This window comes from Lissotriton helveticus, chromosome 12 (genome assembly GCF_964261635.1).
Source record: "Lissotriton helveticus chromosome 12, aLisHel1.1, whole genome shotgun sequence".
Taxonomy (NCBI): Eukaryota; Metazoa; Chordata; class Amphibia; order Caudata; family Salamandridae; genus Lissotriton; species Lissotriton helveticus.
The window spans coordinates 811,283,342-811,307,218 of record NC_136073.1 but is presented as its reverse complement, the minus strand read 5'-3'; the positions used below and the strand labels follow the sequence as shown (position 1 = coordinate 811,307,218).

The 23,877-nt window shown below is 43.9% G+C and overlaps 1 protein-coding gene across 1 annotated transcript in view; it reads right to left on the bottom strand.

The window, feature by feature from the left end:
* Window positions 1–7,610: 7,610 nt before the first annotated feature.
* THBS3 (thrombospondin 3) overlaps window positions 7,611–23,877 on the bottom strand; it is a 189,301-nt gene continuing 173,034 nt past the window's right edge. The window contains exons 21-23 of the mRNA XM_078671378.1: window positions 20,220–20,392; window positions 9,854–9,993; window positions 7,611–8,596 (exon numbers count right to left, since the gene is read on the bottom strand). Of these exons, the coding sequence (XP_078527504.1) occupies window positions 8,538–8,596; window positions 9,854–9,993; window positions 20,220–20,392 (372 nt within the window). The 3' untranslated portion in view covers window positions 7,611–8,537. The remainder of the gene's footprint in view (window positions 8,597–9,853; window positions 9,994–20,219; window positions 20,393–23,877) is intronic.

Below are 23,877 nucleotides of genomic sequence, written 5' to 3'. Positions count from 1 at the left end.
CTTCTTTAAACTAGCTGGCTTGATATATTTATAAAGTAATTTGAGGGATGGCTCAAAAAAGACTTCAACATTGTGGGCAAGAGATGTTTGGTTCCAGACCGATGTTTGGGGAGGAATCTCCAGATCTTCTGCCTCGAGGAACCTTGTGTACACAACGATATTTCTTTCTCTTTTGGCTGAACATTTTGTAATAACCGCTCAAGTTCCCAGCTCCCTATAGTTTCGCCCACTTCTGCCACATACTATGATCTAAGTTGATGATACTTAAACCTAGAAAATGTGGGGCCTATCTTAGCTCGTAAGACCTCCCATGGAAGAATCCCATCTGTGTCCATCAGATCCGACCATTTCACCAAACCAGCTCTCTAAATCGGGATAGCCAAGCTATCACTCAGACAAAGAGGGGTCCCCGGGGAATCCCAAATGGGGGCAAAGTCGGAGAAATATCCTATGCCCCATCTGCGTCTCACTTTATACGATGTCGTCAAAGCATCCTTAAGAACCTTAAGGCGGACACGTTTAATGTACCTTGGGGCCCCAAACTTGTATAGAAACCCTCCTTGGCCACTGCCTCCCTCAGCCATTTCCATCTCGCCCAAAAGCCTGCCTCACGTTGTTTACTCAGGTATAGAAAGCAACATCCTGATACCCTTAAATTGAAAGGCCGTTAAATACCAATTGATATCCAGGAGAGCCAACCCACCGTTTAAGAGTTTTCTTCTTAATTTTTTCCAGGAAATCCTAGAACTTTTGTGTCCCCATATAAAAAAAACCATTTTCCCCTGGATCTTACTTATGTTCTTAAGGGGAAAAATTAAGGGAACTGCATTAAATGGGTATGTCAGCTTGGGTAAGATACTCATCTTCACCAGATTGATCTTCCCATAGATCGTCAAAGGGAGGTTCCTCCATCTGGCGAAGAGGTAATCGATTTCCTTTTCAATTTTCCCTAGATTTATCAAAGGTATTTTATTCAGGTCCTTAACAATTTTTATACCCAGATACCTGAATTCTTTGCTGATGGGGCCGCCTCTGTAATCCGTGTTCCAACACATGACTTCAGTTTTCGCCGAATTAGCGAGATAGCCTGAAATCAAGCCAAACTCCTCCAACATGCTTTTCGAGCAGTGGAATAGATGTCTCTGGATCACTGGTGTACACCAGTGAACCAGTAAGTGGTCTTGGAACTATGGTGTGTGGTGTATTTTGGATCTGATGTGATTTCTGATGAAGGCCTTCTTTATGGGCGACTGTGGTTGTGTTGGAAACATCTGTTGAAGACTGTGCTAATTGAGAAGATCATTCTTGGGCCTTATTGATACATGTATCTAAAATGTCACCATTTTCTTAGGTTATAGGTAGTAGAGCTGAGGCACAGGCTACTTGTGACCGTTAGTAACTCTGATTTTTTTTTTTTTTTGCAGGGACCTGGAAGATTCATGCACCAATGGGCAGAAGGCTGTATTCTGTGCCCCTCTGTAAGTATGACCAACATCCTTTTGCATTCACATGCACAAGGATGTTGTTCGTAGGTAAAAAGTGTGAGGTGACTGGGTGAGCCCGTAGGGCCGAGACATTTTCTACTGAGAAATGTGCGTAGCAAAGAAGATCCTGGGCTTCTTCTTTGAAGTCCAGATATGGTGAACTCTGGGTGTTGTAAACTTTAGGTAAGATGACCTCTGGATAAAATTCAGTTCTTCACTCCAATTATGGCTACTTTTTACTACCCAACCACGGAGCAAGAAGGTCAATTTTTCTCACTTTCATTAAGGTCGATAAAAGACTTGTTACACAATTGAAGAGAACCGCGGATATAGTGAGCTCTGTCTAAAGTCATATTTAATTATGGTAAGGTTTACTAAATCTGAATTCTCGGCAAAGGGAGGTTCCAGTAAAGCAAGCCATGTGTAAGCTGAGCTTGGGCCAAGGGAAGCTTTGCATTGGGTGATTTCTAGCTAAGGTGAGCTGCAATTAATGTGAATTTCGATTAAGGTGAGGTCTATTCAAGGCAAATCGCAAGAAAAACAGAGCTCTGAATAAGACTAATACAGGTAAGGTTTTGCTCAAGATAGGCCTACTTCAGTCACCTACTTGGCTAGGCGAGATGAGCTGCACGCTTAAGGAGTTTCAGGTAAAATGATCCAAAGGTAATTTGAGTTTTGGTTACAACACTTACCTTGCTTAAGTTGAGCACTTGGTTAGGTGAGGTCCACAAAGGTAGAGCTCCAATTTCAGGCACCTCTTGGTAATAAGTTCTGTAGCAAAGATGGACCCAGGTAAGGTGAGCTTTGTTGAAGGTGAGTTACGGGATAGGTAAGATCGAATTAAAAGCTTTAATTAAGGGGCGCCCCAAAAATGTGAACTCTGGCAAGGGAAAGATGTGCCAAGCTTGAGGTAAAGTGTGGCCCAACAAGGGAAACTCTGGGCAAGGTTGTGCTAAGGATAAGGTGAGATCTATATGAGGTGGCTCTGAGATAGACTGTCTCAGTGTTCTCCAGCGCCCAGTAAGATGGGCTTAAGGTATGGAAGACACAGGTAAGGTGAGCTTCAGATAAAGCGACACTGGGTCTGGTGGACTCTGGTTTGAGCAGGCTCTGGGTTAAGTTGACACTGGAGGTCCAGGTTTTGTGGGTTGTAGGTAGGGTGCCCTCCAGTAAGGTTAGGTCCAGGTAATATTGGCTGCAAGGAAAACAGGCTAAAGGTTAGGCAAACATCCTAAAAGACTAGCTTCAGATAAGGCAAGTTCTAATTTATGCCATCTCTAGAAAAGGTAGCTCCATTTTAGGTGGCCTTGAGGATAGGGGAGCTCCAGGCAAGGGGGACTGTTGCTTATTTAGCTCTAGTTTAGCAGGTTTATATAGGTAGGGCTTGGGTGATATATGACCAAGGGATGTCTGCCTCCGGGTAAGAGCTACTCCAGCAAGGTGGGTTCTTCAGAGCCAGGTGGACTTCAGGCAAAAACACCAGGCAAGATGAGTTTCAGGTAAAGTAAGTCCAATTAAAAACAGCTCCAGGAAAGGTAAGCCATACTCTATACAAGAATGACAAACAGTTTAATGTTTTCCATATGGATCTAGGCTGGTGTAGCACGTAGCCACTTAAGAGCTAATTACACCCTATCACTTGGCTTCTCAAATCAGACATCATAAAGAACTTCCACAATGTTCCCATCTGATCGGAAGGAACGGGATGCAGTGCAGTGTTGTCCGGTAACTACCAATATTGCACTCGTCCCGGCCTCCCGATCTGCTGGACTTCTCTACAGCCAACGTTCAACTGTCCAAACCATGCATGGAACAGACTACACTTCAGTCATGCCTAAACCGTCTCAGCAAGCTCCCCCAACAATCTTCGTATGTCAGAGGTATTTTGCATGATGCTATGCTACATGGGTCCAAGCTGTGCTAAAACCAACCTCAAGCAACAGCTTCTCTCCAGCTCACGCCAACTCGGAGCACACGCACTTCCTTTCATTCTAAGGTTGGGAGAGCTGTAATCTGCGTGACTCTGTTGGATGGCATTGCACTCGTCCCGGCCGGAGTCAGAAGGGGTTCGGCAACTACAGAGAGTATTTAAGACTTACTCCAGCACTTTTGTCATCCCGAGGGCAGAGGCCTGGAACAGCGGATATACACTGCAGCTCAAAACGACCCATACGATGAAAAGTCATGAATCTGAATCGGCCAGTGGTGAAGGTTTTCCTGGATAAGAAAGAGTGGAGTTGCAGAGAGACCAAGAAATGGAGCAGGACCGTGTCTGGCCTTAACATACTAAAATTTCTTTCCATGTTCAGGTGTCCTCATTAATATTTGGTTTTATCTTTGCATGTGCAGGGTATAAGTGAGGCAGGCACCAGTTGGTAGCCTTGTAAGTTTTACGGAATCCTGGAGGATTCAGTGATGGCTACAATGTCTAGACTTTTTCTTGGTAAATGGCAGAGGGCAAACTCCAGATGTCCTGTGTAGGTATACGGCAGAAGAAAAATACATTTTTGTGCTGACGCAGTATATTAACTAAAAATTGGTGGATGTCCTGTCCGAATATACATGACTCCAGAGTGGATAGGTCATAAATAACCCAAGTTCCTAGGGGTAGAAAAATTCAGGCAAATGGGCAGACCCGATGGTTCTTGAGGGTCTTTTACCGACCTTATTTTCTACAAACGTGTGGAAATCGAGAGAGTGTAAGAGCACATCAAGGTATTAGTTGCAGAGGCAGCTTTTAGTATTTGACCCATGCATAAAGATACAACGGCAGGTGTCAGACTCCTCAGGGGGCACCATGCCATGATTGGTGAAACCGCAAAAATGTACTAACACAGTCTTACTATACTCTTGCCAATCTTGGGTTCTTTATTTGGTTAATGTCATTATTTTCTCTGCTTTTAGACACATACATTGTCTTGTTTTGCACGAGTTAACCCATGTGTATCATTCTTCTGCTGAATGTCGATATGTTATATATAAGTAAATTAAAGCAATTTTACTTCAGTGAACAACACTGTTGGCTAAGTAGCATAACTCTTGAAGCAATAAATATTTCCTGACGAATAGATTATTTTCTTTTCAACACAGCTAAGCATTACGCAAGATTATTACCACAGTTATTCACCAAGATTCGCCCATTCGAGCAGAGCTTGGAGTCCCTGCTTTCTTTCATCAACCGCTACATAAATGTAACGCATGGACAGTGGAAGTAGTCTAAACAATCTTGCCCTTAACTGAATACCTTACTTGCACCCTGTTACACAAGGTCTTCTCTGATGCGACTGTAATCCATCTTTGAAGTAAGAACCACACATTGGTTGTGATTGATGTGTTGGTGCTAGCCTAAGTGGCATTACACACCTTTAAGCCCCTGCTCACATCACATGTTCCAGCCTTAGTCGCTCAATAAACTCATGTTTGTTGCAGAGAAGCTAAGGTGTCGACTGGATTCCTGTTTTCTTGCTGCTCCACATATTTCCGTCATGAGCATAAGGCTGGAAACCAGGGCTAGGAAAGGGCAGTGGCTGGACTACCAAAGTTTAATTGACCTTCTTCGAAAGACAAACTTCCTGTGTATACATCCCAGTTTTTAGTTTGTTTTAGGATGAGTAAAGGTGTGTGAAAACAAAGTGTGATGTCATCACTCTGCGACTGTGGGTTTCAATTTCAAAGGTAACGCTTTACAAATATTTCATCAAAAAATGTTGAACAAACTTACTCGAGCAACTTAGGCAGAAATGCCTCATGTGAGACCATTGACCCAGAAGGAAATATTCCCATAACCACTCTGGTGCATTTTTGTAAACTACTCCACACTAGAAAGGTATTTTTTTTTATAATTAACTGCATTTATTAATAATTTGTGTAAACATCTTAGCCCTACTACTACAATGCCTCTGTGATTTCTTAGAGTTGTCATGTATGTTGCATGATCTTTGGAAGTTAAAGTTGTTCAGTTCTTTAATAGGGAAATTCTTTCCAACGTCATTCCCTGGTAAGCTTTGTTGTGCCTCTGCTCCCAGCATGTCCTACGCCATCCTCCCTCTCAACTTCGATAGAAGAAGGGCACGCTCTTTATAGGGGCAAGCAAACCCAGTTTCACATGCATTACACGTAATAACCCATTAGTGTAACATTCCTAAAATGGCATGTGTCCTCCAGTGCCCAGGGCTCTCCACAACCCTACCATCCTTCTATTCATTGGTCCCCCCAGCTTCCACCATCCCAGCTCTGAGGAGCTTCACTCTGCAAACCTTGCCCCCCTCGTTGGAAGATGATGAAGCAAAACACCAGTGAGTGCATTCCATGGTAAGGACACAAGTGTGTGAAAAAATGGATTGGGTATCCTAGTCCCCACTGCCACCTAAGCTTAAAATCGCTCACCCGCCTTAAACCACAAATGCACGATACTTTGAGATTAACTCCCTTCATTTTTGAAAAAGAGCAGTGATGGAAAAGTCTTTTGAATTCTTAAGGTGGGAGCTTGAAGAGAAATATTAGTATATTGGGGTAGATGGTTGATTTTCCGGACACTACGTGGAATGTCTGTCCTGTTTAATGATGCTTTCTTCATATTGCATTTAACTCCAATAGGGGAAGTCTTCATGGCACAGAACAGAGATTCTTTAATTTGTAATCGTATACACGTCACCTTTGATGTTCAAGGGTAAATCCTGGATTCTTGGACCACGTCTGATGCTTACCAGATTTCTGACTCTGATGTGATAATTCTTCAAGTGCTTCTGATTGTTGTGAAAACCAAGTCATCAGTTGAAGGCTGAGAACATGTCACTATGGTCATGGGAGCTGTCCAGTATGTGTAAATCACAGAGAATCACGATAGCCAACCCTACAGCCATGCTCTGAGACTACCCTGTCATAGTCCTATACCTTATCCTCATAGTAGAGCTATTTTGTAAGAACAATGTAAACAAACCACTAATCCCAATCTACCAGTATGTCTGGGGAGGAAGAAGGGTGCCCAGCTTCATAGAACCTATGTGTTCCTTTGATATATAAGCATACCATCAAGCAAGACCTTTGAGTGCACCATCCAGCTGCATAGGTAGACGAGACAACGACTCTTCTTAAGTTACCAGCCTTAAACAAAAGCAAGTGTCTGTTAGTTGTTTTAGAGCTCTCTGTCTTGAGGGCTGCATGCACATTTCTGCAAGACTGCTGAGATCACTAACAAAGGCCCCAGGAGTATTGCATTCATCCTCCTGGCCTCATGCAACCAAGTGACGTGCTCTTGTGTCTTAGAGCAGATGATGAATGCAGCACAGCATTTAATGCTTGAGACTCGCTCTCTGCTAGAACGAAAGCACTCTCAAAGGCTATTCCATTAAAGAGATCCCATCTATGATCATGCTTACTCCTACACCGACATTTCCATCCCAAACACAAGTGTCCTGTTCCCCACAGCATTTTACATTTTTCTATAGCAGAACATGCTGGCCTCGCTGCAAGTGGCACCAACTGATTCAGAGCATGTGGAAGCGGGCACAAGATATTTGATTATGATGTCATCAGTTTGCCAAGATCTGCCTTTTCACTTATTGATTCACTGAAAACACGAAATAAGATTTGTTTTAGAGTCTAATTGCACATCGAAAGTTCTTCCATGATGGGAGTTGCAGCTGTCGTTTCCACGCCTTCTCCTGCATTGACTCTTTCTTAGATGCACATGTTTAAATTATTCCCTGACGTTGGCTCAGATACCTTCTAGAGTGACATGGGGAAACAATTCATACATGTGAAAGATACTAATGCTAAAAAACTGTAGTTGCAGTTAAGTAACTTTTTCATATGTACATTCCTTACCACCAGTTTACTTTGAATTTATGGTCCAAGTAAGTTAAAGGAATTCCTCTGTAAATACATGAGGAGTGACGGACTATTGAAAACCTAGAACAGCCCTACACCAAAAAGCTCAGCCATTGAACTACCCTATCACAGACAAGAAGCTCATTACAGCACCTAGCCAGGTGGCCCACGTGGCAAAGAAAACCCAGCATAAGTAGCAATGGTGTAATCGCTGAGCCACCACAAGGATGAAGTCGCATTCCCAGAACCGCTCCCCAACATATCACTTATTGCAAAAATAAAATACAAAACTGGCAATTTTTAGGCAAATTTCAATGTAAAGTTTCACGTTCAATTGGAAGTAGCAACAGCCACGTTTCTTGCTTCTGAGTAGCAAAAGACATACACGTTTCAGGAGAAGGAAGGGAGCAGTCGTAAAAGGAGAATGAAGGTGACATTAAGTCAAACAGTGGAGGTAAAATGGAGGTAAATGAGTACGAAAGTAGTTCCAGGAGTTGGGAAAAAAGGGGATGAAGAGAATGACTTTACCACAGAGAGTAGCAGAGAAAGCAGCACTAGGAGGAGGCCGGTAAGGATAGAAGGTAAGACTACTGACGAAGCCTGAATACTTTAGAAGTGAATGTAGGAATATAACATTCATTTAATAAAGACAATTGATGGTTACTAATGTAAAAAGGAAGGGAAGTTGAGAGGAATGGTTTCCTACATGTAATGCCAACACAATTTCCTGTGGGAATAAAGGCACCCTCCTGCTAAATGTCAGGAAGTGGAGTGCATTGCACATCCCTCCCAGAAAACCTCTTCAGGACTGGATTGCTCCCCAGCCTCATGGAACAGATAGGAACACTATAGTTTTAGAACATGAACGAGGGTCCGGGTTCCTCAGATTCGATGCCACTACCCCGCTAATGTAGTATGTACGGCATATTCTTCCGCAAACTTGGATGATACTTGCAGGCTTAGAACATGAAAGTAGCCCGGGAGACAGTAAGGCAAGAGGCTGGACGCAGTGTATGGGCAGTCTGTCGTAACAGTAGTCGCACAGAAAATTGTTCTGTAATGCAAAGACAGGGGCACAATGCACTGACGAGTCTTTGTCCGGAAAGCTTTCCCCCTGTTCGCCAATCTTGCAGAAATAAGAAGAGGATGGATCTGCCTTGCTTCAGTCTGGGGGCTCCAACCTTCTGACGCACTGCTGGAAGAGTTTCGTGGAGGCTCAAATGCTTACTCCTTACCCTCCATCAGGAATCTGCGGTAAGGTTCAAAGTCCTCTGGGATGGTGTCTGTAAAGGGCAGAAAAATGTAACCATTTGTAAAAAATAGATTGTGTTTAACGACTATGTGATAGCTGGAATAAGGTGGTCTCTGAGGAAGGAAGTTCAATTGTTCTTTGCTGCGTTTCATGGTGGAGGCTCAGGGGTCTCTTCAAACAAGTTTCCCTAGGCACACAGCTTGGGTCATCCCACAGGTGGCCAGATCGCCTACGCCTGGGTGGTTCTAATTATAAATCGGAAGACAGAGACCTTCTGAATCTGTGTTCTCAGAGGCTGCTTAGCTGGAACAATCCTAGTAAGGTACTGCATTCTTCAACAGTTTTCAAAACTACTGAGTCGCAGGGTTGAATATTCCTCACCATTATTAGTTATGACTGGACTCCTTCTTCACTATTTTCTAAAACAGTTTCTCCCCATTAACCCTTTGTTGCGGGTGCATAGTATTGTATTCTCAGTGTTGCCTAATTCATTGCTAATACCTTACATCTCACATACTTGTCCTAACAGATTCCTGTGTCCCCTACAAACTCATTTCAAAACCATAGTGTATAAAATTCTCTAAAATATCTTCAAAGGTAAAACAACACAAGGTCATCAGGGAACCTTGATCTCATAGTCACAACTCTTTCATTGTTAGGAAGTGCAGAGAAAATCAGACCTGCCAACTCACACAGTGCCACCCTGTGACACACGATATCAACTCCCATCACAGGGTCACCCAGTAAGGAGCCGATATCACACGGTGGCTGCAAAAAGAGCTGTAAATCATTGTGTAAACGGTGGATTTCCAGCTCGTTTTCCTAGGTTCTGACCTGCCGACGTCCATTAAGGGGTGTGAAAACACCCCAGGACATTGGTGTCAGCCTCAGCAAGCTTTTTTTCTTTGGAGGAGGAGGGGGCTTGGGTGTCAGGTGGGGGCAAAAATGTCTCTTAGGTACTTCTTGGCACAAGACCCACCCTCTCGTCACACAAAGAGATTTTTGTTAAAGTTGGCAGGTCTGGAGAACAGTGATCTCACCATAGTTGTGGTATTGAAGAGGAGAACAATGTTCTTTCATTGTTACACCAGTATTGAGGGGTTAACAATGTTCTCACATTTTCACTAGTACTGCATGGTAGAAGAGCGCACTCACTGTTGGACGGTTACTACAGGACCTAATAGCACCCCGAGTACTGCACCAGGACTCTTGGGGGGAAAAGGACTCACACAATACCCCAAGAAAGTAATGAATGGAGGGCAGAAGGTAATGAATGGAGGGCACTTACCGTTACAGCGGTACTTCAGGTTGGACCAAATGATATTCTCTTGAGAGAAGCAGAAGACCCCCAGCCGTCCACCCCTCATGCTGCTGTCAATAACTACTCCGGAATCGGCCACCAGCACCGGTCCCTCATAAAGCTTCACTCTGTGGAGATGAGAAAGGAAGTGTAAGCCCAGGGAACGACTTGCGTACAGACGAAGAGACCACAGGTAGAGAGCAGACAGACAACTGGAGCAGGTATGCGGACTGGTCATGATCTGAGAGGAGATTAAAGTTCAGGAGACAGTGCAGGTGTACCAAGAAAGCACAGGTGGAGAAGCGGCAGTAAAAAAGACTGAAGCATATCTGGGAAGCAGGGCTACAGGAGAAACACACTTCATGAACTGGGACAGATCACAAGGTGAGGGGAACCTGGAGAGACAATAAGTGTGGAAGACAGCAAAGACTTAAGGAAATACCACAGGGTAAAGGAAAGAGGAGAGATTGAATGCCCAGGATACAATTTAAGCTTACAGTCACTTCAAAAACAGAAAGGAAACCGCTTTATGTCCCTGAGACTCCTCTAAGCTGGGGGCTGGCTGCACTAAGGGGAATATGAAAGTGTTTGGATAGTTCCCAAGTCTACTTCTGTTGTTAAATCTTGGAATGTGTCAAAATGCGTGGGTGGATGTGTGGGGACACCCACGCTCCACCAATGGCACGCCTCCCTGCTGCAGAGTAACTGAAGGCAGCGATTTGCGCCGCCTTACGTTACTCTAGATGTATAAGGTGGCCTTGCATGGCTTGGTAAATCTCATGGGTACCCTAGCGCGGCATGAGGGCGACGCAAAACCTTGATGGATATGGGCCATTTACTTTTTCCAGCTCTTCTTGAAAGGTTACTTTCCCCCTCATACCTGGCATGCCCCGAGACACAGTCCAAACCTCTATTGTGGCTCAAACCCCAGGGATCAACAGCTCTCTAGCACAGTGTGAACACAGGGGTCCACTGCCTGAGTCTTGCAATCATGTGTCATCCCTCGCCAACTCACAGCTCAGTGTTGCGGACCATTGAAAAAGTATTTCTGACTCTGCTTTCCACAGTCAGAGACCTTTCACACTCCACTACCAAGGCCAGCAGCTCTAAACTTGTTATTCTCTGCCGGCTACCCTTTCTCACCACCCCAATGTGCCTCGCATACATAGCTTTACCTTCATATTCTGCACCGCACGTGCAGACAGGTATGAATGCTGCCTTCCTGTGGTCCATATTTCTAGTGAGATGTTTTTCGTTTCCGTAATTAAACAAAAAAAGATAGCTTGGAGTTGCAACCTTCGAATGCCTTCTTCCCCGTAACAAAACAGTGACGTCTGATCGTAACGGAAGGATACGCAGCCCTAAGTGAGATGAAGGCGCTCATAGGAGTACTATCTGTAACCCTAGTATAAGATGGAGAATTACTACTTTTGGGCCCCCATGAGCAGTTCAGGAAAGCATCCATATTTAAAGATAAGTAAACCCTAATTGCTGCATAAAACTTGTTTTTGTCGCTCACTTGCATCAAGTCACTTGCTTCTCTGGATTATGCTGTCTATTCCATCTGTGGATTATTCCATGTATTACGTCTAGATTTTGTACTGCTCTCGGTTCAATTTTGAGAGGTTTTATACTTTCTAATCTGTGTGGTTTATTTGTTTTGCTCCAATAAGTGCTAGTTCTATTTCCAAATGTCTCCTGAGATGTTTGCTCTTTGCTCTGTTTCACCCAGCTGTTTACCTGGGTACATATTGACAATGGCAGGGGTCAGGATCGGAGCAAAGTTTGCTGCACTTCAAGCAAAATATAATTTTACAGCTGGAGCACTCTACATCCACCAATAAAAAGGACTTGTTTTCCTTTTTCTTGTAATTTAGCTATATCTACTGATGCATTATCTTATCGAGGTTATACACTGGGCAGAGAGGCATCAAGTCAGGATCACTGTTCTCATACTTTATTTATAAACAAATAGAACCATGACAATACCCGGCTATGTGACAACGGGGAACCAGTGGTAGCTGATTGATAGAAATGGGGTCAGGCTTTATAGCCCGCGTCCAGGTGCAGAGGCTGCAACTCCGCGATCAACATGTACAATCTAACCAGTCCCCTTAACTGAGGTCCTTACCTACTTGAGGGTATGTACTTTGTGTGGTGTGTTGTGTAACGTGTTGTGCATTTGTGAATAGTATCTACAGGGGACCCAGTATGAATGGTCACACAAAATGGTTATTTCTTTGCAGGCTGCCTCCATCATCTATGGGCATTACAAACTGCATGTTCCCTTGCTCCCTAAGTTGGAGTCGTGAAACTGTATCTCCCTTGTGGGCTGGAATAAGGTCTGCATCATTTCTCTGCTAAAGCTGTTTTCCCCGCTCTATCTGAAACCTGCCCTTCCTTTCTCTGACTTGTGCATGGAATAATTACACGTTTGAACCAGGACCACCAGGCCGAGGCTGCCTGGATCTTTCGGCAGCCTGAAACCAGCCCTTCCACTGCATGCCTTTTAGGAAAGCCTTGGAAAGCCGAAGACAAAGGAAAAGATAAATTACCTCCAGTTTAGAAAATTGCAAATCTTGAAGTAAGGTTGCACTTTGTGTTGATAACTCCTCACAGTGCAACAAGGTAGGATAAAGGCTAGAGTCATCATGCCAGAACTGTGTTTTTCTCTGGAATTCGAGTGGTAGACTGCTTGCAGCAGCACTGAGAGGTGCATTTGCGGAGGTAGAGCCCATATGCTCTAGATTGAAGCATCCCCTTTAGTCAGGGAACAAGGGTTAAAGGGCTGAAAGAAGCCTTATAGCTGAGCCCAAACTTGAAAAAGAAAGGAGGCCGAAATACCCAGAGAGCAAGAAGGGCAGGCCCATGACAAAGAGCAAAGTGATTGAAGAATGCATGGAGGGCTCTTCGAGAAGCTGACTTTCTCAGGAGACATGAGGACCTTGGAGCCAGCAGGCAAGAATTTCCACAAGATGTTTCTGCATGTTGGGATGTTAAGGAGTTGCAGAGACGCATTCCATAACTGAGGGGGTGCCAAGCTTCCACAGCCGCCAAAAGGCCTGAGACCTGCCACACTCACAAGGAGCTATGTCTGCCCAGAGAGGGACACAGATATTTCCTCCTCATTCCAGGCCTTTGGATCTTCAGTTGCCCTCAATGTGCAATATTTTTAAAATGAACCCCAACAGTAATTATTCAAGAGGTATGCATGTTTAAAACGGTGGCTGGCAACTGAAGCTAAAGTCCTGTAGGTGCCCCTGGCAATCAGAAATCGTGTCCATGGATGCCCATTTGCCAAATACAGACCCTTAACATGTAGTACCCAAGGGACATGACATTGTTTGTGCCCTCGCGGTCTAGCACTCAGGCCTCTTGTAAAGACTGTAGAATGGTTGACCCTCTAATCAGTACCAACATTGATTGTGCCAGGTACCCCAGAACCTCTGGCTACTGGACCCTCATTAACACCATTAACAGAGACATTGTAAGAACTGACCTTTGAAATTCATAACCAATATTTTGGAACGGGGTAAGATCCCTGTACCCATTCAGATGCTGGGTTGTTTTGGTTTACTGGCTTTGGGCTGTTTTAGGTCAAACTCTGCCATAGAGGCTCAAACTTACTGTTGTACCATGCACCAAAGGCTGTCAAGAAGCTGGGGCTAGGGAAGCACATATACTCATCTTCATCCATTATCTTGCAGCTCTAGCCCGCTGACAGTAGGAGACTAAACATATAACAGTAAACTTAAACTTAAAGACAGCTGAAAACACCTAAAGTTCATTCATCAGTGTTGTGCCTATAACATATATGTTGTGCTTTTATAAATAGAATCGGGTGCTGAGTGCATAAACACTGCAAGAGTGTTTCGGATCATATCTCATCCCCAGAAGCTGCTGGTACTTTCAAGTTTTTGGAGTACATCATGTTTTAACTGCCCTATTTGATGTGCCTGAAAATAAAAAAGGTTTCCTTTAGATGGGATATATTTGAGTGACTGTCTAGTTTCTTGGGACTTATTTACTATGCACTTGCTTTAGTTGGGGCATAGTTTGATACTGACTAGCTTCGGGGCAAGTAAGGTGTGACTTGATTTGATTAACTACAATTAGTTGAGGCAATTGCTTAGGTCTGGATAGGTGTAGTACAGTTATGGGTGACTAAAAGGGAATGCTGCGAAGGTGGTAATGCGTTGGGTTATGCTGGTTAGTTTTAGTCGAGTATGGATGGTTTGAGGTGAATTTACTTTAGTTGAGTGCAGTTAGGTTGAGTTTTATTGAATCAGGATGAGTTAAATGTGGTTGGTTTAGGATCGGATTAGTATACTGGTGAGTGGGGATGGGGATGGTTCAATCTTTGTGGGTGGGTCAGATTTGGTTAGCATTTGTTAGGTTTGGTCAGGTATGGATCAGTTGGTCGAGGTTGGTTGGTGGTGATTGGTGTGGTTGCTTAAAGAGCTCTAGGGGAGTGTGATTGACCTAGTAGGGACCTTGAACCAGAAACACTTTCCATAATCTCCACCAAGAACAATGGAAGCCACCTTAAGATTCCATAGGAAGCAATAAGAGAATTAAACAGGGATATTTGCCTCAGATCTATCTAATGTGCTTTTCACTGCTTTAAACGACTGCCAGATCAATTTTGTGTGCCGTATTCATTTGCCAGGGCCCATTCAATTTCTCTTCTCTCTGCATACCCCACTCCCCCTCCAAACTCTTCATCCCACTCCCTTCCCTTCACATAAGAACCACATGCCATTCAGACTGTCCTTTTTTCTGCAGGTAAGGGCTACTAGGCCTGTAATTTCTTGAGGTTCTCCCTAAACCATGCCTTTTATTTGTATTATTAAATTGCCTTCCTGCTACAACACCACAGGCTCACAATAGTCTCCAGTTTTGTCAGGTAACACACATCATGGTCACTCACCTGTTCTTATTCAAAGTTTTATTTTATTTTACCAGCTACTTCTCTGGTTTAACAGCTCATATAACGCACGTCAGGCCGCTTACAGGTGTCACTGCTTTATTTATATAGACCTGCAAATGTCTTGACCCAAAGTGTAGGCCAGAAAATTCAGTTCCGAGTGTCCTGAGTGAGCCTCACCTCAATGATCCTATTTTTGACCCCAACACCCAGAATGGAACCCTGGGCTTAGCAATGCACCTGGAGCCGCGGGTTCACCTCAGCCCCTCCGGGGCCGGGCCCTGCGGCCTCTCCCCGCGCGCGCATGATCTCACCCCGCGCGGGGAGGAGCGCGCGGAAGCGCCGCGCGCCTTCGGCTAATCCGGGCCGGTTCTCAGGCCCCGGCACCTGGCCCCAGCCCGAGCCCCATCCCTGCGCCTTTGTTCGCGCCCTTTGCATATGAAAGGCGCGTCGCTGGGGCCTGGCATTCCAGCCGGGGCTGGGGTTGCTATAGGGACCCAACAATGCCCGCCTCGGCCCCGGCCCTCGGCACAGTCAACAAGCCCCACAGGCCATTCTTCGCCCCCGAACTCGAGCTTCCCAGGCTCCCGCGCTTTTTTCTGTCCGCGCGCCTCCTTTTCCTCCTCTTTTTGGAGAATTGTGCAGAGGGGCGGGAGGCGGCTTTTGAAGGAGGTAAATGAAGCATGGGCCGGTGAGGTAATGCCGCCGCGGCCCCTCTGCCTCGGACGGGCCCCCGCAGCGCCCGGAATGCCACCGCGGAAGCGAGGGAACATTCCCGGCCCCAATTCAAAGCCTCACTGCGCTTGTTAAGGGAAGGCCGTCAGCGGGGCCCTTTGAAACGCCGACACTCGTTAATTTTATTTTGTTCCTTTTTTATACAGTTTAATGGGCGGGAACCACCCACAGTGATACTTTATGCGTCCTCTGCCACTCAAACCGTAGTATGCATTTATAGGACGGGGACTCGAGCATTAAGTACTGTTCAGGTCGCAATTTTGTAGAAAAAAAACATTTGGAAACGGTGACTATTAATAACACTGTACTTTCGCTAATTCTATCCCTGTTTAATTTGTTTTGCCACTAACTTTAGTTTTGTGCAAGTTACACAGCTCACAAGCTAGTCTTGTGCTAACCTAACAATATGTATATATTTAATTTACACATTAATGAAGCCTAAACTATTCTTTAATTTGTGTTAATTTCATTAAGCCTAGCATAGCAGTGCTAACAATACCGACCTCTCGAGCCTCCATGTCCGTGCGCGAGTATCTAAACCAGTTCAGGACATGTAGTCTATATTATATAACGGAATAATCAGAACTACATATTCCATCCAGAACGCAAGACAAACGTGGACTGGATGAGCTGTTTGGGCATGGACTGGGAACCTTTAGACCTCTGAGCATGGAGGCATATTTTAATTGCATTTATATAGCGCTTACTGCCCCTGAAGAAACGTCAAAGCACTTTTTCGGCAAGTAGCACACTACTCCGGAACCCATAAAGGATTAGTGGTGAATTAGTATAGTGAAATATGAAAGTAATACGAGTGATAGATATGTTAGTTATTTGGATTCAGAAAGGATAGTGGAAGGATAGAAAGGGGAAAAATGTTTGCCTTTATATAGCGCTTGCTACCCCCGAAGGGGTGTTAAAGCGCTTTTTTTGCGAGTAGCACGCTGCTCCAGAAGCCATAAAGGATGAGTGGTGAATTAGTATAACGAAATATAAAAGTAATTTGAGTGGTGGATATGTTAGTCAGTTATTTGGATTGAGGATAGTGGAGGGATAGAAGAGGGAAAATCTATTTACCAATAGATGCAACACAGAATCATATAAGCAAGGCCACCCTAATCAATGAAGAAAGGTAAAATAGGGCTTCCATCTCGTTCCATGGCAGCACATCACCATCTTTACGCTATCCAACGCTATCCAGATTTCATTTTCTATAAGTCACTGTGATCTGATGCTTTAATCTGACGATATACTGTGATGTAAGGGTAAATCCTTTACTGCTGGAAAGAGGTAGCAGAGTGGGGTTTGGTCAATTTTCCCTGGAAGGCAGGGATGGCTTGCTATCCCGGAAATATTGTTTGGTGTGTAGAGTAAAACATACAGGACTAGCAGGACAGCGGCTTACCCGATCTATGCATAAATTGCTCATTTAAAACAGGGTTAACTTCACATTCTGGGGATTTCTAGTCCTGTTAAGTCCATTATAAAATTAAGAATAAGAGTACCGTAATCCAAAGCATGAATATGGACTCCCATCTGCTACTCGTGCATGGACCTAGTAAACATGAGAGCTGTTTTGAACTGCTGTGATTTAGCAGCCTAGCCATATATCTACCATAAGCACAGATGTTTAGTGTAACCCAAAAATATATTTATCTCTTCATACCTATGTAGCTCACTCAAAGTAATAAAAACTTTCCTGAGTTTGTATTAGGTTAATGTAATAGAAATTATTACCAGATGACTTCAAGCCACCAAGGGCACAGTACAGTGTTCCAGTGCTGAACTTCCTTTACAACACTGTTTTTAAGTGAGTTAAAACAATTGGTTTAGTTGGCGAGCACCATGATTATAATTCCCAGAATACAGCAGGGTTGTTAAAAGAACGCCCAAGACTGGGAAATTGTGTCCCTGGGAATATGAAGTCATATAGTACTCTTAGTTAAAGGTCTTTTGTTTGTATACTAGTAATGTGAGTGAGCAGTCTCAAGAAACACTTTTTTTTATTTCAACCAATTTTATTGAGAGATTTTTATACATACAGTACAGTATCTATATAAATGTCTAGTAACCAGTCCCTTTTTCCCAGATTCACAACAATTAAATGGTCTCGATAGGTCACCAATTTATACACCTCAACCGGAAAGTGGAACTGGGAGAGGAATGAATATCCTCGCACCTACTAAGAGCAACTCCTGACTGCAGACCAGATCCCTCCTTCTGGCGGCAGCTCCAGACTCGACCGCGCCCCTCATTCTGACAGCACTTCCTGTCCCTCCTCCTGACGGCAGGTCCAGACTCGACCACGCCCCTCATTCTGACAGCACTTCCTGTCCCTCCTCCTGACGGCAGCTCCAGACTCGACCACGCCCCTCATTTTGACAGCACATCTTGTCCCTCCTCCTGACGGCAGCTCCAGACTAGGCCACACCCCTCATTCTGACAGCACTTCCGGTCCCTCCTCATGGCAGCAGGCCTGCCTCCTCCCTCTGTCTCATTATTGCTCCTCCAGCCTACAGGTCTCCCTGCTCTTCATTCCTTTTGAATGTCTCCCTGCTCCTTCCTTATAACTGCATAACCTTCTGCATCTTCTCCTCTGGAGGGCCTGATTAAGATCTTGGCGGACAGGGTTACTTAGTCACAATTGTGACGGATATCCTAACCGCCAAATTACAATTCCATTATATGGAACTTGTAATACCGCGGACAGGATATCCGTCATATTTGTGACTGAATATCCCATCCTCCAAGATCGTAATCGGGCCCTAAATGTATTCCTTTTCTTTCTGACTGCAGGTCTCCCTCCTTCTGAATGTAGGGTTCCCTTTCTTCCTTCGACCTGCAGGTCTCCACTTTTTTTTGGATTCAAGCTTCCACGCTTCTGACAGAAGGTGTCCCTGGTCCTACCTTCTTATTGAAGATTTCTCTGTTCCTCCGTTAGACTGCGGATCTTACTCCTTCCCTTCTGAATGTGGGTCCCTTGCTCTTTTTCTCTTATTGCACTTCTCCCTGCTCCACCATCTTCACACAGGATTCTGCTCCTTTCTCCTCATTAGTGGTCATTTAGGCTGCCATGTTTTTTCCTAATAATGGTCATTTATGCTGCAAAAATGTGGAGCATACCATGCCCTTCCCATTTCTGCCATTATACTGATTTTGAGTGATGCCCTTATACGGTAGTGCACCCACAGTAACATGGCATTACATCACAAATATTTTGATAGGTAACTACCAGCAAAATGTTGGCGGTAAAAAAGTGTGAACAAAATCCGCAAAATAAGTGTTGTTCCTGCATGTCATTCTTGATTTATTTGCATAGTACTGTAAATCCATGATGATACTGCATGTAATTATTGACCAGTTTTGGTATTACTACCGGATTTCATGATTTCACTTAAATAGTGTCCTTACATTCACGAAGGGAAAATCTCACACCTTAAGTTTCAGTATGTAAACACCAAGCTTTTAGTGGAGGGAGTCAAGGCACCTGGACCGCTCTGGTGCATCTAATGAATTAGTCCAGAATCAGCAAATTTATGGTTACAGTACTGGTGGCATTACTGGCAATTTTCAATAGGGAAATAACCTTGTGTAAACGTTTCTCCAGCTCAATCACCTGCTCCACCGTTGTGAAGATGTAAGCCAGCAATTTAAAGAGGATGTGTCTTCAGCATTAGAGCCTTTTGTTTCGCTCACATTGTTGATGAGAGTAGAATTAAAAGGAAATTGACATGTAACATGCACCATCCTTGCCATGCATAAAATCATCCTTCTAATCTAGTGTGGTTGATCTGGCGCCACAACTGGCAGATTACTTCTATGAAGCACGTCCACAAAGTATTGGAGGTTTTCATTATTTAAAAACATGTATAGTGGTCTCAACATGGTATGTTAGGGTGACTAGGTATGTGGACGCTGACAATGTACATCCCTTTGAGGTACATTTACCATGCCCACATTTGCTTGTGGAAGTTTTGCCAGCAGCAATGCACAATAGGCAATTTACCTGCAAAGTGTCATCCTGTATTTAGCCTATCTGATCTAGATTCGGCTACTTTGGCAGAGAAACGTAACACACAGGCGGAGAACTATAAACATCTAATTTTTCACCCATTACTTTGACTGTGGTTGTGATCCTTCGTAATGGGGCATTAAATTCCCCCAACCAAACTTTAATTCAAGCCCATAGTCATTTCTAGGTCCTTTTGCCCTGCAGTCCTTCCATAGTCGCATTTGTTTCAATCTACCTGAATAAATATGTTGCTTTGGTAGGTATACAGGCAAAACAGTTATCAAAGGCGTAACTAGAATTCCATAGGCGTAGTTATACAAAAAATTATGTTTTTGTGTTTGTCTTAGGTTTTCATTTATCTGTTAATTGTGAATTCTTGCAATACTGTGTTCCATTAATTTGCCCCCGCCCGTCATCTTCAAAGAGGAACATTCACTTGATCCACTTACAATAGCAGTGTTTGCTTTGGGTGCCATCTATTCCTGTTTTATTCCAAACTGACTAAGCGTGATTGTGGGAGAAGGGAGAATTGACCAAATAGTTTACGGAGTCTCGAACAACCTCCCCAAAGGTTACCCAGGATTGACCAAAAGCCTCTGATCTTTTCTTCCCACCTTATAACCCCTCCCACTCCCACACAAATGCTTCCTGCCATGGTGGTGCCCACCACACCTTCTGACCTGATGTAGCCCACCTGGGGCCTGTGCGTAAGCTGCCAACGATATGAGGTCTTGTCCTTCCAGCCCACGTTGCGAGGGTCCTTCCAGAGCAGTCGGGCCTGGTCCTGGGTGTGGCCTGTATGCCACAGGGCATTGCGCAGTTGTTCACCGGGACCAGTCTTAGATTTCACAGCCTGAAGGAAGCAGAGAAGAGATATTACTAAATTAGGCAGTGATATTGACTTTTGGAAGGCACTTACTTTCCAAACGATTCTGAGATTTACATTGCAGCAGACATTTTGTATCTTTGGTTTATTTTTAATGTAGCATTCCACAATGCCTGACTGCCTATATGGAACTGCAAATTCAAAAGAAAGTCGAAACGTGTTGCCCCGCAAAGAGAAAGAAGCAAGCAGCTGGGGAACAGTGTGCCACCACCAGGCTTTCGCAAAAGCAATTCTACAATTTAAATAAATAAAATAGAGTGGAGAGGGGAGGGGAATGGGAGCAAGGGAAGCGGTGAGGAAAAGCAGGTGCAAGGCAAGTTGTAAGAAGGAAAGACCATGGAGAGAGCAATAAAAGCCATGTTCTCCAATGGCAAGTGATTAAAAATAAATAAAAAATGTCTCCTCGAGGCGGCATTGGAAGAATCCTTTCAGAAGCAGTGTAAAGAGGAAACTCTACAAGGGCAAGATAGATACAAGAAAAGAGAGGGGAGTCATCAAAAACTGAGCATGAAACAGAAAGACAAGAAAGCCATCTAATTACGGGCAAGTGTCAGACCCAAAGCTCTCTCAATCCGTTTTGAATTGTAGACAATAGAAGTGTGGACAGTGGGTCATCAACAATAGGGACCTAAAAATCAGAACTAGCCTGCTCACACAATCCAGGGCTGCCTACATGGCCTCGCCCGCTAGGTGTAGACAAATATTGTTTTTGTTCTCTTTTCTTCAGAACATATTTTTTATTTACACGGTGAAAGTCACAGTGGGGCGGAAAAAACATTATTTGACCAGAGACATTGAAAAGCTTTTCAAAGGCCTAATCTGTGCTGATTTTCATGTGTGTAAAATGTTCTGTCTAAAGTGTATTCTTCCATTTTGTGCATATGATTCATGATCTGTGCTGTTGTGAGCATTATGCCACTCAGCTACCTGGCACATCTGTACCTTGCTGGATATATGTGCACTGTTCTATCTAATGTGTTCTGTTGAGAGTTTGTGCATCTAATCCGTTCACAGACTGATCCTGGAAAGTAGGAGTAAAGAGGAGGGTCAACAAAGCAAGGAAAAGAGGGGCACAGGAGCTGCTGCATAGTAATGACAAAGGAGAGTCAGGCAAAGAGAAAGTACTTAGTGCTCATGGAAGATAGAGGGTAAGGTGGGGAGGGCATGGACTGCTGGCTAGGAAATTATTTAGGGAGGTGAACCAGAGCTAGTGTGCCCAGTTTTGAACTACTCGGATGAGAGTGAAGGAAGTCTGTCTTAGCTTCCAAACCATGAATAGAAGGAGGAGGAGAGGCAGAAAAGTGTAGGCAAATATCCTTGTTCATCCATAGTGCATTGTTCAGGGACTGTGGGCATGGAAGTCTGGAGGTGTAGCTTGGTTATTTTGCATTTCCAGCGGTGGCAAACAAACCTATCTGTTGGAACTCCTAACAGTTGAAAAACAGGAGTAAGATTTGAGGGTGGAGTTCCCATTCATGGACTTGTTGATGCCAAAATGTTGTCCTCCCCAGGAATGTTCTGCATTAGGAGATGGACCATGTGATGTATGGATAAGTTACTTACCTGTAAACCTAGTTCTCCTCCAGGGGTATACTCATCAAAGTCATAAGCACTGAATAGACCCGCCCACGTGCAGGGACCCCGGAGCAATAGCCAATAATATGCATATATCTACATATATATATATATATATATATATATACATAAATACCCATATGTATATAGATAATATGCATATATGCATATATATATATATATATATATATATATATATATATATATATATATATATACATACACACATATGCAGCCTGAAACCATGTTCCTAGGGTCAAAAACTGCCACAATTGCATTGTAAAACGTTTACATTGAAAATATAAAGACATATGTCATGATATACTTATGATACATATTAAGAAAACTGCTTTAATTTTGCTTTGAAACACACAACCTTTATTTTCAAAGGTACAAGGCAAGATCATAGAGGCAGATTAGCCTAGAAAGGCTGCATATAGAAACAATTGGAAAACTGGCGCTGTGCCTTTAAGACCTCCAGGAACCCCCCCGGCTCCCATCATGCACCACAGGTGACAGATCAGTTCTTTTAGACGGCGTATAACAGTTTAATCACAGTAGGGGTAACAGATACATATATATGGCCATGGTATTCGTCCGGGGAGGAGGGAGGGTTACTTATGACTTTGATGAGTATACCCATGGAGGAGAAGAAAACAAGTTACTTACCTGTAACTTTAGTTCTCCAGTATTGGAATCTTTCATAGATTCACATGCCTGAATCATTCCCCGTCGTCGAGACGAGAGTCTCCTGTATATAAAAAAGCAGTGCTTAGTAGTATAGCAAACTGAAAAGAGGCCTAGGCCCATTTCCCTTTTGCAACCCGTAGCCTTTGTTATGTAAAAAAGGCCCAAACTTTTCCCTGAACCAATCAGAGCTCCTCAAACTCTAGAACACTCCTGAGAGAACCTTCTGCCCCTTAGATTTTTCGCGCACTTGTGCATATAACACACTTCTTGTGCTAAATCCAAGGTGAGCCTCTCAGGGGAGGAGGGTGGGTGCATGTGAATCTATGAAAGATTCCAATACTGGAGAACTAAAGTTACAGGTAAGTAACTTGTTTTCTTACTCCAGTATTGGAACTTTCAAAGATTCACATGCCTGAATCCGAATAGCGAGCAGTGAAAAAACAAAGCACATTTTCCTGATACATTACATAATCATGCAATACCATTAGAAAATGAAGCATAATCTCATATACATATATACATACTTATATAAAATGTGACTTTGTAAACAAGAGAACTTATGGATGGAGGGATGCAAGAAAGGCTCACCGTTACTGGATGATATTCCGCAGTACCGCCTCTCCCACCGCCGCATCCGATTCTGCGGCTGCCTCCAAGCAGTAGTGCCTGGTGAAGGTGTGCGTAGATGCCCAGGTTGCTGCTCTGCAGATATCCTGGATTGGCACTCCTCCAAACAATGCAGTGGATGTGGCCACTGCCCTCGTGTAATGGGCACGGACTCGTGCATTCAAAGGCTTTCCAGCAGCTTGATGACAGTAGACAATTGCACTGGAAATCCATCTGGCAATTCCCCTCTTTGACCGTGGGAAACCTTTCCTGGCTGCGCTGAAGGCGACGAATAACTGGGAAGACTTGCGAAACGCCTTAGTTTCTTTCAAGTAAAATTTCATACATCTCTGAACGTCCAGCAAGTGTAATACTCTTTCTGCCGCTGTTGATGGATGAGGAAAGAAATGCTTCAGCACCAATGGTTCGTTCAAATGAAAATCAGTTGGCACCTTTGGAATGAACTTCGGGTTTGTCCTGAGAATCATTTTATCTTCTTGAAATTGCAAGAAAGGCTCCTGAATCGTGAGCACTTGTAGTTCACCCACTCTTCTCGCTAAAGTCAATGCAATGAGAAGAGC